General features: G+C 37.4%; 2 protein-coding genes and 1 non-coding gene across 3 annotated transcripts in view; 2 read left to right on the forward strand and 1 right to left on the reverse strand.

Moving 5' to 3' along the window:
- The window catches only part of LOC109031188 (cytochrome P450 9e2), a 39913-nt gene extending 36764 nt beyond the window's left edge, over positions 1 to 3149 (forward strand). The window contains exon 8 of the mRNA XM_072299212.1: positions 2668 to 3149. Coding sequence (XP_072155313.1) covers positions 2668 to 2834 — 167 coding nt within the window. The 3' untranslated portion in view covers positions 2835 to 3149. The remainder of the gene's footprint in view (positions 1 to 2667) is intronic.
- On the reverse strand, positions 2849 to 12583 carry LOC140224417 (proton-coupled amino acid transporter-like protein acs; the record flags this gene model as incomplete). The annotated part of the gene is given in 6 exon segments (XM_072299213.1): positions 2849 to 4586; positions 6157 to 6332; positions 7309 to 7487; positions 9426 to 9698; positions 11520 to 11604; positions 12462 to 12583. Coding segments are annotated over 6 exon segments (1101 nt in total), but the record flags the coding sequence as incomplete, so codon positions are not given.
- Positions 12584 to 13535: 952 nt separating this feature from the next.
- LOC140224557 (U4 spliceosomal RNA) lies at positions 13536 to 13676 on the forward strand. The gene has a single exon (XR_011899837.1). It is a non-coding gene; the product is annotated as a U4 spliceosomal RNA (small nuclear RNA).
- Positions 13677 to 14669: the final 993 nt, after the last annotated feature.

Raw genomic sequence — 14669 nt, forward strand, 5'->3', positions numbered from 1 at the left:
ATTGAGGTGCATACACATCTTAATTGAAGGGTTTGGACTTGAAGAACAATGTGCATAGTACAGATTTTGCTATTTAAAAAATTACGTGTTTGAAGTTTAGAAATTACATAGGTCCCAATGGCGAAGAGAGAGTTCAAACTGACTTTTTGATGTTTAAAAATTGAAGTCTGTAAGCGAATTTTTCACAGAATATGCATCGAGACTATAGTTTTACTTGAAATCATTAATATAAGTCAATTTCTTTCAAAAATTGCACTTGTGCGCCTTGTCCTTTAATCCCTCGAGGGTCTCATCAATTCATTAAGCAGGGGCGAAAGTTATGGATTTTTTTTTTGAGTGGTTACAGCAATTGCGCACAGCTGATCGAGTCAATAAGACAGGTCGGAAATGAATTGTTTTATTAAAACTACAAAGGACCCTACAACAAAACGGCCAAATCGGCCTAAACACGGAATCGTACGATTTTCTCAGGGATGATAGAGGGTCTTCCCAGACACTCAAAACTGGTCATATTTTTTGCCTAACCCCCAGGGAAAAGCGGGGAGAGGGGGTCAAAGTCAAAACCTTTAAATTAGCATAACTTCTCAACGGTTTGTCGTAGAAAGATGATCTTGGTGTCAAAATTTCCAAAAAAAATGAGAGCTTTCAGAATATGTGTATGAAATCAATTAAATTTTAAAATTTGACCCACTTTTGGGGCATTTTACAAGGTCCCCCTTTCGTAAATTTTCGTTTTTTGAGATTTTCGGTTGTTCGGTTCGCACGGATCAAAACAAAAACAATTTCAAATGAAAGTAGAGCGTTTAAGCTTTAAAACAAGCCCAAGATGATCTTGGGGAAACGATTAGAAGCGGAGTTATGAGTCTTCAAAGTTGACGCGGCGCGCAGGAACCTTGTATGTTCCGAGTCTCAAGGTCACCTGCGCGCCCCGGATTGCCTGCAGGTTGCAAGTTTTTGTGTTTTTATGCTTCTGTAGGTCATTTTTAATGTAAATCATTCAATGAAGATAGTTTAATCAGAATTTTTTAATTTTACACAATGGGTCTTCGGCGAGGTACACCACATTAACGTCAAAAAATTTTAACTGCGTTTCAAATAGCCCCCTCAAGAATAACTGAGACTTGTCTTGAAGCTCAAAGCTCGTCTGCTTCTACGAGAAACTATTTGGCTTTACCAAGTGAGTTCTGTCAAGCGCTGTAGCTTATAGCTCAATTAAAAAAATTTAAAATTAGGGGTACCCCAAAATTTGGCATCAATGGGTTATAATTTCTAAATGGTGCAGTTCTGTATGGAGCATATGTATATTTGAACTGAGGGTCCATGGTTTCTTCTAAATTATAAGAGCAGAATCGTCATCGTCAGCAAATGTTTAATGAGGTATGATGGACATAATGGTTGATACTCTAAGCCCCCTCTCGCTCCTCCCGTAAAATTAAAAAATTTCGATTATTCTATCTTCATTGAATGATTTACATTAAAAATGACCTACAGAAGCATAAAAACACAAAAACTTGCAACCTGCAGGCAATCCGGGGCGCGCAGGTGACCTTGAGACTCGGAACATACAAGGTTCCTGCGCGCCGCGTCAACTTTGAAGACTCATAACTCCGCTTCTAATCGTTTCCCCAAGATCATCTTGGGCTTGTTTTAAAGCTTAAACGCTCTACTTTCATTTGAAATTGTTTTTGTTTTGATCCGTGCGAACCGAACAACCGAAAATCTCAAAAAACGAAAATTTACGAAAGGGGGACCTTGTAAAATGCCCCAAAAGTGGGTCAAATTTTAAAATTTAATTGATTTCATACACATATTCTGAAAGCTCTCATTTTTTTTGGAAATTTTGACACCAAGATCATCTTTCTACGACAAACCGTTGAGAAGTTATGCTAATTTAAAGGTTTTGACTTTGACCCCCTCTCCCCGCTTTTCCCTGGGGGTTAGGCAAAAAATATGACCAGTTTTGAGTGTCTGGGAAGACCCTCTATCATCCCTGAGAAAATCGTACGATTCCGTGTTTAGGCCGATTTGGCCGTTTTGTTGTAGGGTCCTTTTTAAGTTTATTTTGTCACATTTTAAATATCACGGGTTGTTTGTGGAAGAAAATCACGATAAAACCAATGGAGCCACTTTTAGAACCTGAAAGTTTTGTATAAACGGAGTTATAAGCGCCTAAAGTTTCCAAATTTTGTTCGACCTTTCCTATTGACTCGATCCACTTTGTGGCGTTGAATTTCTAGTCCCATTCTTTGCGGAAAAAACTTTCAGGGATGGTCAAAATTGTTGTTTTCCTTCCTGTGATGCGAAATAAAATTTGTATCATCGCCTCGTCAAATTTTTGGATCGGAATAAACTTGCCGGTATGGTCCCAGATTTTTACGCCGAGCATCTCGAAGTGCAAAAATAAGTAGAGGAAAATGGAAAAAATTAGGAGTGGTAAAGGAACGCGTTAAGTTATATATGTCATCATAAGTGAGCTCATTACTTACAACAGATATCGATAGGCAAAGCAAACACGTTAGTGGTGGTTTCGTTATAACCGCTACACGTGTTTGACCTACTTGTCGCTGTTCATTTTGCCTTACGATTTGAGCACTAAACACCCAGAAAAAGGCTTCTCCACTTCTATTTATGATAATCTTTTTATACATTTATATCGACCTGTTGCAGCGTATCGTCTAGTGATTCTTTACATGAAGACCATGCTGATGACGATGGTTTCCAACTACACGATTCACCGATGTTCCAGAACTCCAAAAGAGTTGAAATATGACGGAGGGCGTTTTTTTCTCACACCGAAAGGTGATCTCTGGCTTCGCCTAAGGAGAAGGAAATGAAAATTCAAAAACAATTTTACGAATAGTATTCTTTTATTAGACCTGCACTGGGCACGTCGTCTCTTATCTTATTTAAGGTGTTGGTAGAAGTGAAAGCACCTGACAGAATGCAATTATTCTATAACATCTTTTCTTAAAAAATTAACACATTTTAAGAGAAATACTTGTTCAGAAAAGAATGAGATACTTGTCTTTTCACAAATAAATCCTAATTCTAAAAAAAGTAACTACTTTCTCTAGATCCTAACATTTTCACGTCTGTTACGATAGCAAACCACAATAATGACCATTTCAGGGGCAAAACAGACTTTTATTATCAGATCGTAAAACTTCTAAATTTGTTTTAAAAAAAATTACGGAATAGAGATACTTATCGCATAGATATGTAACGTATACATTACAAGACTTAAAATATAAGAAACCGACCTAATGAGAAAATGATTATGGCAACTTATATTTCCCTCCAAATGGTCATAATTGTGTTTTAACGATTTAACAGTGAAAAAGTGAGTTAACATTATAGGGCGTGTATTGAGATCTTTCAAGATGGCTGACATCTCTCATAAAATCCCATCAAAACTATACAAAGCGCTTTAAGTAATATATACATCTGGGATACAAAATAATAAAAAATTAAAATCCTTGGTGCAAGATGAAGAGACCTGCAGGAATCTCTGGGTCATAAAAATATCTAAAATCCTAAAGTTAAAATTACATTTGATCATTTAAGGAAAATAAAATTATAAAAAATACGGTTGGTAACTTCCTATCCACATTCAATTAGAATTTAAAAAGTATAAAAAGTAACGCGACTTTCCATTCCTAACGTACTCTGATTTACGCTGCCATTTTACATAGAAAAAGTTTTGAAGTAAAACTCATGCTGTAAGGAGCTCCCATTTTATTTGGCGTGCGTCCGGATTCTTCAAAGATTTTGCAAAACGAGTACATGACATTTCTGTCATCTCTAAAATCACATTTAAATCAATTTTCTCGAAAGAACAGCTCAAAGTCGCTCTTGAAGATTCAGTTTTCAAACTCTTTCCAAAGAGGCCTCCAAACTTTTTTTGGAGCTTGGGAAGTCCTCTCCAGGCTCTTCTTCGTGGAGCATCCATCGAACGGTGGATCGAGGCAATAGGTGAGGTCTGACAAAATTTGGAAACTTTAAAAACTTATGACTCCGTTCATACAAAACTATGAGGTTCTAAAAGTGGTTCCATTGATTTCCTTGTGGAATTTTCTTTCGTGAAAAGAAGCACCCCTTAAAATTAAAAATGTTACGAGATGACGTCAAAATTTGCAGTTTTAGTCAAAAATGCCATGTCCGACCTCATCGATTCACTCGATTCACTGTGCGTCAGTGCCCCTCAGATCCTCCTGAGAGGGTGCCATTCTGCGCCCTCACAAAAATTCCTAGTTCTGCCCATGTCTCCACTCCAAAATTTTAATGACGGAGGCAAAACCTCACCAAAAATAGGGGGTCCGGTCAGACATGATTGTCCTCGGCGAGGAAAATTGAAGTGACGATCTCGTAAACGGTGGTACTGAAAGAGACGAGGAAGGCAAAGAGGCCGAGTGCGACGATGAGGGCAGCCCGGAAGAGGAAGAAGAAGAAGCGCCAGCCGGTGTAGGAGTGCCAGAAGGTGAGGGTGTGGATGATGATCGGGAAGAAGATACCCAGAGCAGGGAGGCACAACGAGCCGCTCAGGGACATGAACAGCTCCAAGTTCGGAATCGCGATGCAGCACAAGTCTGAAAATTTAGAATCGACAAAAATTACAACGATTTATCAAAAAGTGCACTGATCCTAATATGGATTGCATTTTGCAAAAAGGAACCAAGAGCATTCCAATGTTGCTAAGATTGTGTATCTTATATTCATTCAATAAAATTATTGAAATCATGCAAAAAATTAAATTTACAAAGGTGATTTTCGTCTTTAAGATATAGTTTGTTAGGAGTAAAGAGAAAATTAGTATAGATAATCTGTGTGTTTTTGCAAGGCAAACAAAGTTGCAAAATCTTAGCAACATTGGAATGCTCTTGGTTCCTTTTTGCAAAATGCAATCCATATCGTCACCTTCCGGCCAAAGTATCACAAGCGCCTTTAGACGTTTCAAAATTTCCGCCGCCATTATATTTTTTACAGAGAAATATTGTTCAACGAGGCTGTCCGAAATTTCACTGAATTTGCTTTGTGCTGCAGATAAAATTCAATGAAATTTTTGAACAGATTCAATCAACAATTTTTCTGTAAAAAAAAATAAAATGGCGGCGCAAATTTTGAAGCGTCGCATGGCGTTTGTGATAGTTTGGCCGGGAGGTGACGATATGCTACGATTACTTTTTGCAATAAAGAATAATTGATATATCTGTCTCATCCAGACAAGCACCTTGTTTTATAGAAAAATTAATACCACACAGATTGTTACCAAAATGAGTCAGAAATGCATTAGTCATTTCATATTGTAATATATAATTAAATCTATTTAAAAAAAAAAAAAAAAACATTGTGAATTTTTTTCTCTTATTTCTAAATATTCTTGAAAAATGTTAAGAAAATATTTCGGTCAGTTTTCCTTTGAAAATATGAAACATAATCGGTGATTTTTAAACGTTGCTGCAGTGTAATGGACTCGTGTTTTCCAACATCAATGTACGTACTGCTCTCCTAAATAAATGTGAGATTGAATCTTTGTTCTTATAATACACAATGTTTTTTATGATTAAAAATATGTCTGAATAAAGCAAAAACGGGACAAGCGTAAAATTTTTCAGGAAAAGTTCAGCATAATTCATTGGTGAGCAATATTTGTAGACAATATGAGAAAACCTCAAACAGATAACAATTACCGTACAGACGATGCTTGTTCTGGCCTATCTCGAAAATTGAAGGCGGAATCGCTGTGTAACCCCTGACCTACTACTGGCCGCACTGAGAAAAAACGCCGTATGAACATTCGGGAGTTGTCAAATTTCCTCCTATTAAATATTCATTTATAAGAAGAGCTCTGGATGCTTTCTTATGAAATTATCAGATAATGTAGATCTGATTACGAATAAAATTCTCTGAAAAATTCGAAGAAAAAAATTACAAATATCCCTCAAAATTCATATTTTATTAAAGGAAATTTGACAACGCCTGAAGGCTCATGTAGCGTTTTTCCTCAGCATGGCACTACTGGGATTCCTTCTCCTAGGACGGTAACTAATTACATTGAAGTTTCCGTGAAAAAAATCAACCCTCTCTATCACAATCCAACCTTTTAATATTACAAATATTATTACGAGAGTTGAATATGATAATGGGCCTCGCACTTACAATTGGTGAAACACAAGCAGGTCCTGAAAACGTATTCCCACTTGTCCAAATGTTTGTTGTTCCCGAATTTCAGCTTCATCCACTTATGCCACACCATGTCGGTAACCACGTAATTGCACAATGGATACGTCGTGAAAATAGATCCGGCCATCAAAATCCTTATTACATCACCAATCCTGCCAGAATAAAGACAAAAACACTGAAATCTGTTAACGGCAGCACTTCATTCCGACCAATGTATGTTTTGTCCAATTCTCAAAATTTGATATATGGTGGTCGAGGGGGACTCATTCACAAAAAGTTACGCGTATCTTCTTACATCGTGACTTGTGGGACACAACTTAAATCGACACAAGGGAGCTGTCTCATTGCCGTTGGATCACCGAAGAGATTCTACATATTTGAGATAGAATTTGGGATAATGACGCCAACAAGAGGAGAATTTTAATTGTAAAAATATCCTTCTTGATGGAACTTTAGGAACGTTTAGTGCTGTAAAAACATTGATAGCATGCAAACCATTTGGACTACGTTAAGCAGAAAGGAACCAAGTCACATCAGCTATTGCCAAATATAATTAGGCAATTTAATCTTTTACATGAAAATGGTTGTGCGGAGATTTGTGCAAATTTCAGTGAATTTTCTGCATAGTGCGAAGCAAATTCCTCAAAATTTTCAAAGGAATCTTCTCTTGTAAAAAATTAAATTTGGCAATAGCTGATATGGCTTGGTTCCTTTCTGCTAAACATGGTCTATTTAAATAAATTACAACCTCTCTCTTACAACTCATTTAGAGAAGATGTAGATGATTGCGCCTGGTGCTTTTAAAACATTTCGTTACTCTTTATCCCTACTATATTGCAGTTATTGTAAAAATATATCAACTAAGCTGACAATATGTGTTAAGTGATGACGCTTAAAAATTTTGATTTCAAACTCTCGTTTTTCGCATTTCGGTAGTTAAGTGAATTATCAACAGTATAATAAATGTTTAATTTTTCTATTAAAGAACAACCAAATTTTGGGATCTATATTTACCGTGCAAATGTTTGACGACTTTAGGTAATTCATGAATCACACTAAGCTATGTGTGTAAATACCTCTATATTTAAACTAGAAACACTTCAATCATGCAAACTAAAAAGTACTTACGCTCCGGTCTGAGGTAGATTTAGTGTGATGCTGCTTTGGGTGAAATTGCCGTATGCCAAATAACCAAAAAATCCCATCAACACATACATTGTCATGTTGGGAATCATAGTGGCATTGACAACTCCAAAGGTGCCACCAAATCGTTTTGGGTTTGTCATCTTGTTCTTCAAAGGTACAACCTGCGAAAAAAAGAGAACATTTTTTTCAAAAGCTTGTTCCTGAGGGCACAGGTATGATTCATGAGGAGCCTGAACTAATCAATGCCCGCTATACACACAACCAGAGTGTGAAGTGTCATCGATCATCTGAACATTATTGCAAATAGCAGGGTATAATAAATTGTGAAAATAAAGACAAGTTCAGCCTTACCTTGCACATTTTAAATGTATATTTTTTTAATGCAAATTATTTTTTAAAATATTTTTAATGCAATTTTTTATGCAAATCAGTTAAATATAATATATTTAAAATGAGTAAGGTAGTGCTGAACTTGTCTTTATTTTCATAATCAATCATTTGGATCACGTACCTATTTCGAAAAGCCCACGTTGGCCGTTCAAGGCTTTAGTTATTTTCTACGAAGAATGACCAACTTTTTAGAAATTAATAAAGAGGAGATACAGCCGGACCACGGTCAAACGGTTTAATTACATGTATTACGTAAATTCACTCTATCCTCACCATATTAAGTAAATAACAAAACATTACCATGAACATAAACCACGCATAATACTCGTACATCTCCGTACGTTTCTAGGAATGTTTCTTCAACATCTTATGGTCACTTTCTACATATATATTTCATTTATTTATTATTTGCTGGTTTACTTTTATTTTTGAAAATAACACGCGTAGGAGTTTCGCAACACTGCGAAAATTGGATTGTGTCGGCAGCCAATCACAATCCGGTGGGAGCAGTGCGTTTTGCACTCACCCCTCATTGGCTGCCGCAGGATGCGTAATTTTGAGTTTCGCCATTTTGTAACCCTACGCCTCGAACAGTGTCGGCTGAGGGGCGGAGTCAAGTGACCGGCTAAGTCTTATGTTTGACAGTTGATTGGCTATGGTCTTTTCTTCTGAGGAGTCCTGCGGTCCCATCTTCGACCTACGATGCGCAGGGCCCGGGTGTCTAGATGAATGATTCGGTTATTATTCCTACCTACTACCTGCTTTTAAACTCTCTTTAAAAATGGCCGGATCTCTTCGCTTCTCATCGGTCACCTTAAAACGCAAAGTATTATGATTGCTAGACTCCAAACGCATCGCAATTTAATGCAACCTCCCAAAATTTCCAACAATTTTTCCACCTGCTTCCGCCAATATTATCGCTCCATTTTACATGTCGACGGTGTAAGTCGACAATCACATAACTCGGTTTGCGACGTCGCAAACTTCCTGTCATACTTCATTTTTTAAACGGAAAACTGCTCGACGGCAATTCTTCAAAACTGCCTTGATTTTTCTTCTCTCTACGAGGAAAATTCTGTAAAAACTTCAAGAAATTATGCCAATTTATTCTCCTTTAAAAAAATAACATATAGAGGCGGAGATTTTCAGGCACCGCAAACGAGTTATGTGATTGCCGACTTACACCGTCGATGTGTGTCCTTAGTCTATTGATGTATCTATCCATTTCCACAACCAGCCCGCAGGGTGTCTGAAATATTTATAGGCGTACAACCCCATCAAGACCGCAAGTAAGGCTCATCATAGATGAGACAATGGATAGGCAAACCGGGTTTCATATCGCACTTAAAAATACAGAGAATTAGCGGTAGTACCTGACCAAGTGACCAACCACATCGTTTTTACCCTTAATAAATATATAAATCCGCTTTGATTGCACTCTCTAGTGCTCTGCGACACCTAGCCGCCAAAGTTTTCTATCCTATCAAAACCCCTCAGGGAGTTAGCACTCCCTCATTTCATCTAAAAACCCCATGTCACCACACTTTAACTAGGGTCTCCTTCGTTTCCTCCCGGGTGGAACCCAATCAAGCATCCCTTAATTTTATCCTTTTTACCCGTAAATTCCCACCTTAATTCAAGTCCTACGCGCGGTCTAGATCGCGTTGTGTGCTTATGAAAATAGTCAGTGTCCAATGAAAGATACTTACAATGCCGAAGGCGCCCATAGCGAAGAGGGCGGTACCAAAAAAGAGGGCGAATTCTCGGAAGGAGCCGACGGCCTTGCGGCCCTCGAGGGCGATCGGCTGAGAAAATATGAAGTAGTAGATGACACCGAAACAACCCACAGCGCAGCCGGTGCCCAGCGTCGAGCCGGGGGCCAGGTATTTCAGGTTCTTGATCCAACAGATCAGGATCAAAGGGATCATCAGCCACGTTTGGTACCACCGCAGGCTGTGCGCTCCGTACCTGTGGTCGCATATCTGCAAAAATTTACAAGAAAATTGAGAACATGGGATCAAAAGTGCACAAATCGTCACCTTCCGGTCAAAGTATCACAAGCGCTTCTACATATAATTATTTTTAATAATTATTTTTGTCGCGGCATATTTTGTCGTTTTTCAAACAAAATAACGTAACTCCAGGTTGCAAAATGGACTAAAAAAATTCAATATTTTACAATATCACCTTAAGTACTATTCCTGCCCAAAATTCTGCTGATTTTTGTACGTAGACCCTCCGATCAAAATATTTTAATTGAAGATCCCCCTCCCAAAACTGTTTCCGGAAACGTCTCTTGAAGGACCGGAAGATTAAGTAATGCCCCCACCCCAATTTCTGACAGCTCTTCACGCCAGTTGCTCCTCTAAGAGTCGGTACGTCACAATTGAAGTTGTATGAAATCTTTCCGTTTATTTTCTTTGCGTTCGTGTAATCTTAAACTTTAATGTATTTGAGTTGGCACATTCATTTGAATATTTAGAATTCAGAAACGTATACACGCACATAAATTGCTCCCATAAATATGCCATGTTGTTATTATTTTTTGAACATAGTATTCATGAATTTCAATGAGCAACGTTTGAGAAGCTCAAGGATTGCATTTTGCAATTTGGACCTATAAATTCTGGCTCATCTGAAAAAACACTTATGTGCATAGGGAAACTAATGGGACATACGTTGTTTTTAAACTGGACCGGAATTTATAGTTCCTAATTGCAAAATGTAGTCCAAATATTATGTATAATTTTTTCCTTCGCAATTAAGGGGTTGATTTCTTAATACGCCTCCATTTTTATACGGCAATTCTCAGACAACTAGTACTAATTAGACATACGTTTTGATGACTTAATACGTCATCTGTTGGGTACACACAAATTTAATTAACCAAATGAACTCAAACGTAGGGTCGTTAGCGCACAGGTCGATTTAGGAGCTTGCAGCACCCACTTACGAGGTCGAGTGCACAAGGGTAAGTCACTTTCGCTGAAAAATTGCTTTATTTGATTTGCAAAATTTCCATTTCTAAATCATACTTTTCAAGAAAGCTGATAGTCATTTTAACTGAAAACACTGATAATTTTTCGGGCTTCATGCAAAAATTACTAACATTTTTGATGGAAATAAATTACACCATCAAATTATTTTAAAATGTTGGATTTCTTTGGCCCTGCTATGTTGTTCTGGAATGAGACTAGTTCGTGAAAATTTCGAAGTTCGACACTTTTCTCATGGAGCCATTCAAGAGTCGACCGTGGAGGCTTTGGTTGGTAAATCATTTGTTCACTGGCTATAAAGCATGGAATCTGGTCATTACATGAATGGAGAATTTGCACGCAAATGTTTTATTGCTTATCTGAAAGTGCTTAAAGAAATGATTTCACAGTATTTTTTATAATTTTTTTCAGGTATGGGATACAGTATAAAAATAAATTTAAAAGTGAGAAAATACATCGCCTAGTGACGTCATCTGGCGGCATTTTCCATTTAAACACATGTATTTTAGCAGAGCAGATCATTTTGTCATATCGTCTCCAATAATCGTTCAATTCATGAACCAAGGGTATCCTTGTGTTCAGTTCACTCAGTATATTTTCCACTTATTAAACACGAAATTCATCAAATTTTAAACACCTGCAAATTCTCTATTCTATGCAACATCTGCAATATTTCAAGAAGCAGAAAAAACGCCTTCGTGATAAAAGCTAGGCAAAAATGACATTTAAGCGATGCTTTTTCGTACCAAGTTGATAACTACTTCTACAAGCTCATCAAAGTTGATAAATAATTTCAGAATGACTTACCGCCTTCACATTTTCTGCAATGAAAATTGCGTAGACACAGTCACCGCCAAACTCAAGTAAAATCATATATACGTAACAAATTTGCCTGCAACCAACAATAATCATGTAATGATCGAAAACCTTGAATGTGTGAATATATGAGTGTGCATAAGTGTGCTTGTATATTTTTCTCAGATTTAATTTTCACTCGGCGAAAATAATTCTTTAAGTTTTGTTTCCATTCTAAAATTGAAATTAGGCTTGTGTTTTTTTTCTATTCTCCCTCTCTTCCATCTAAATCTTGAAATGGAATCGACCGAGATTTTTTTCAGCTCAGTTCTGTCAATTATCTTCCAAAATTTCTATTGGGGACCAAAATCTGTAAACGAACATTTTTCCTGGATTATCCTGGGGCGAGATTAACTAGACTACTTATCACAGTGTGCAAAACCGACTTAGAGCTCAATTTCTCTGGCAAATTTTCAAGTTCTGACTCAAGTTTTCAAAGGTAGCCTTTTAAAATATTACGAAGATTGATATTTAGAGCCCTGGAACAATCCTCGAGCCTGCATTTTTATGGAAGATATGTGTTTTAAAATCTTCTAGTTGAAAGAAATTGTACTTTGAAAGGTCCAAAAAAATAAAAAGTAAAATGTAATTGGGCCCGATTTAAGGTGAGCCAATTATACATACGATATAAGGATTCATACACCAGGACCACTCAAAATTGAGCCATAAATTAATTTTTCTTTAGGCTTTATATTAAATAAGGCAGTATATTAGTCTAATGTAATTGACATTTACTGTCAACAAGTTTGTTATCTGTTTAAAATAGTGTTAAAAAGGACCTAAAATTATTGGCTCTTGAGCAAACAGCGTGGCTCTTGGTGGTAGTTACCAATAATATTAATACGGGTAAATCTTAATTAGTACTTGCTATTCAAAAGATGTGCAGTAATTTACCCAGCGAGTCGTTTGAAGCGGCCAAAGTTTCCCGGACCCAGTTCAAATGCCGCCTCTATCGTCTCGGGATATGTCAACCGAGGAACTCTCTTCCGCCTGCTTAATTCGTACTCCGTGCTTGACTAGAAACAAGCAAGATTTACAATTTTATTAATTTAAAGTATTTACCGTATTTTTTAGGCTTTATCATTGGCTCCGGAGACGATATATTTTAGAGACTCCGCAATGCTCTCTACCCTAGTACGTAAAACTTACTTCACGGAGTCAACGCTCAGAATTGATAAATGAAGACTGGTGATTAAAGAGTTGTAATCCTAACTTAATTTACGAAAAATCGCGCAGTAAATCGCTCACCCAGACATTCATCAGTCATACTTAGACGAATTTTTTTTCATTCTTTGCCCAAAAAGTTCTTCATCAATGCAATCACCGACTGAAAAAAAGAAGCGCTGATTCCCAAACTGTACTTCTACTTCGAATAATTACTTACGTACAGCGCTTCGATTTATTGAGAATTCGCTAAAATATATAGTGCTTAAAAACAAAAAATTATATCGACCGACTCTTCGTCATACACACAATATCCTTTTCTGAATATTCAAGCCCCCTCCCATTAATAAAACCATTCTAATTCACGAAAATTTGTCAGAAAATTACTGCGATATACCTTGCATTTGTCATATCACTGGAATTCCGATCTCTCTGACAAACGTCCTTTGACGCAAGGGTGTATCTCTATTTCCAAATGAGCCTCGGAAAGCATAAAGTCATACGGAGATCAGGGCTCACGTGGTAATCGAGGTACGCCTTACGTCAGAGAAGTGCCGAAATATGGCTCTTGAGGAGACCCGCAAAATGTTAAAAATGGACATAATAAAAAAAGGAAAAATTATTGCAACGTTGGATTTGGAGGTCTGCGACACTAGCGCACTCTATCGAGTAAACTCGGAACTAACGATTGTCAAACTCGACCGGATCCGATAGAGGGCTCGCGTTGCGTAGTGCAGCTCCGTTCCTCACCATTTTTCGCGTCGTTTGATTTAGTGGGGTCCGTTGGATGACTGTTTTACAATCAGCTTTGCGCAGAGGCGATATCGTAACCAATGAAGTTCATCTGAGGTGCGATTATTGCTAGTTGAAAACTTTAACCAATACCCCGCCACGTGAACGTGAAATACCGTTCGCAATGGCAATTTTTGAATGCTCCTACGGGAGCTGATAACTCAATTCAAATTCCGACTTTTAATAAAATCGTGTCGAGCGATTTGACACACATTCTGCATTCTGTTCTCTAGCAACGATATTTAGGGTTCCTCTTTAGTTCTTCCGCTCGCAATGGCAATTCTTGAATGCTCCTACGGGAGCTGATGACTCATTCTATTAGCCGAATTTTAATAAATCGGTACTTCCTGAACTCCGGTACATAGCAGCGATATTTAGGGTTCATCTTTATGACTTAATTATTAGGGCAGACCGAAAAAGAAATTCCCTCGCAATATCGTGTGCATGCTATTAAGAATATTTTTTTTTTTTTTTTTTTTTTTTTTGGGGGGGGGGGGGGGAAACAATGATATGAATATTCTCCCAATCCAAATCGTATAAAAAGTTGTTAGTTAACTGAGCTTCCGATTTGAGCATTTTCAGTTATGTCTCCTCTATAGTTTCACCATTTTTTATGACGCATGCGAAAAAACTGTCTATTCTCGCGAAATTATGCTGAAATTATGTGAAGGTGGGTGGCTGAAAAGTCAGAAAATTTGTCTAAATGCACATAATTTCAGCATAATTTCGCGAGAATAGACAGTCTTTTCATGCGTCAAGCAACTCATCACATTGGTTGGCAAGTCTACTTTTCTGCGCTTCCTTAGAGTCTCTGAAGTGACTCCTGCATTTTACCGTCTTGCATGGAGATCCCGAATGTATCTCTATTGAGTTGAAAAAAAAGGTGATCTGAAAATTTTAGTGAAAAACTGTCGATTCTCGCGAAATTGTGCTGAAATCATGTGCATTTAGACAAATTTTCTGACTTTTAGCCACCTGCGTTCATACCTCCTGGGACCTGAATAATCGCTTGAAAACGCGATTCCAGCTCAAGTTGATACTCAAATTTCGGAACCTTAGGAATTCAAAATTATTGGCGCGCCGGTATTTTTTACCTATTGCCTGTGAAACTATAGAGGAGACATAAATGAAAATGCTTCAATCAGA

This window comes from Bemisia tabaci, chromosome 4, assembly GCF_918797505.1.
Source record: "Bemisia tabaci chromosome 4, PGI_BMITA_v3".
Taxonomy (NCBI): Eukaryota; Metazoa; Arthropoda; class Insecta; order Hemiptera; family Aleyrodidae; genus Bemisia; species Bemisia tabaci.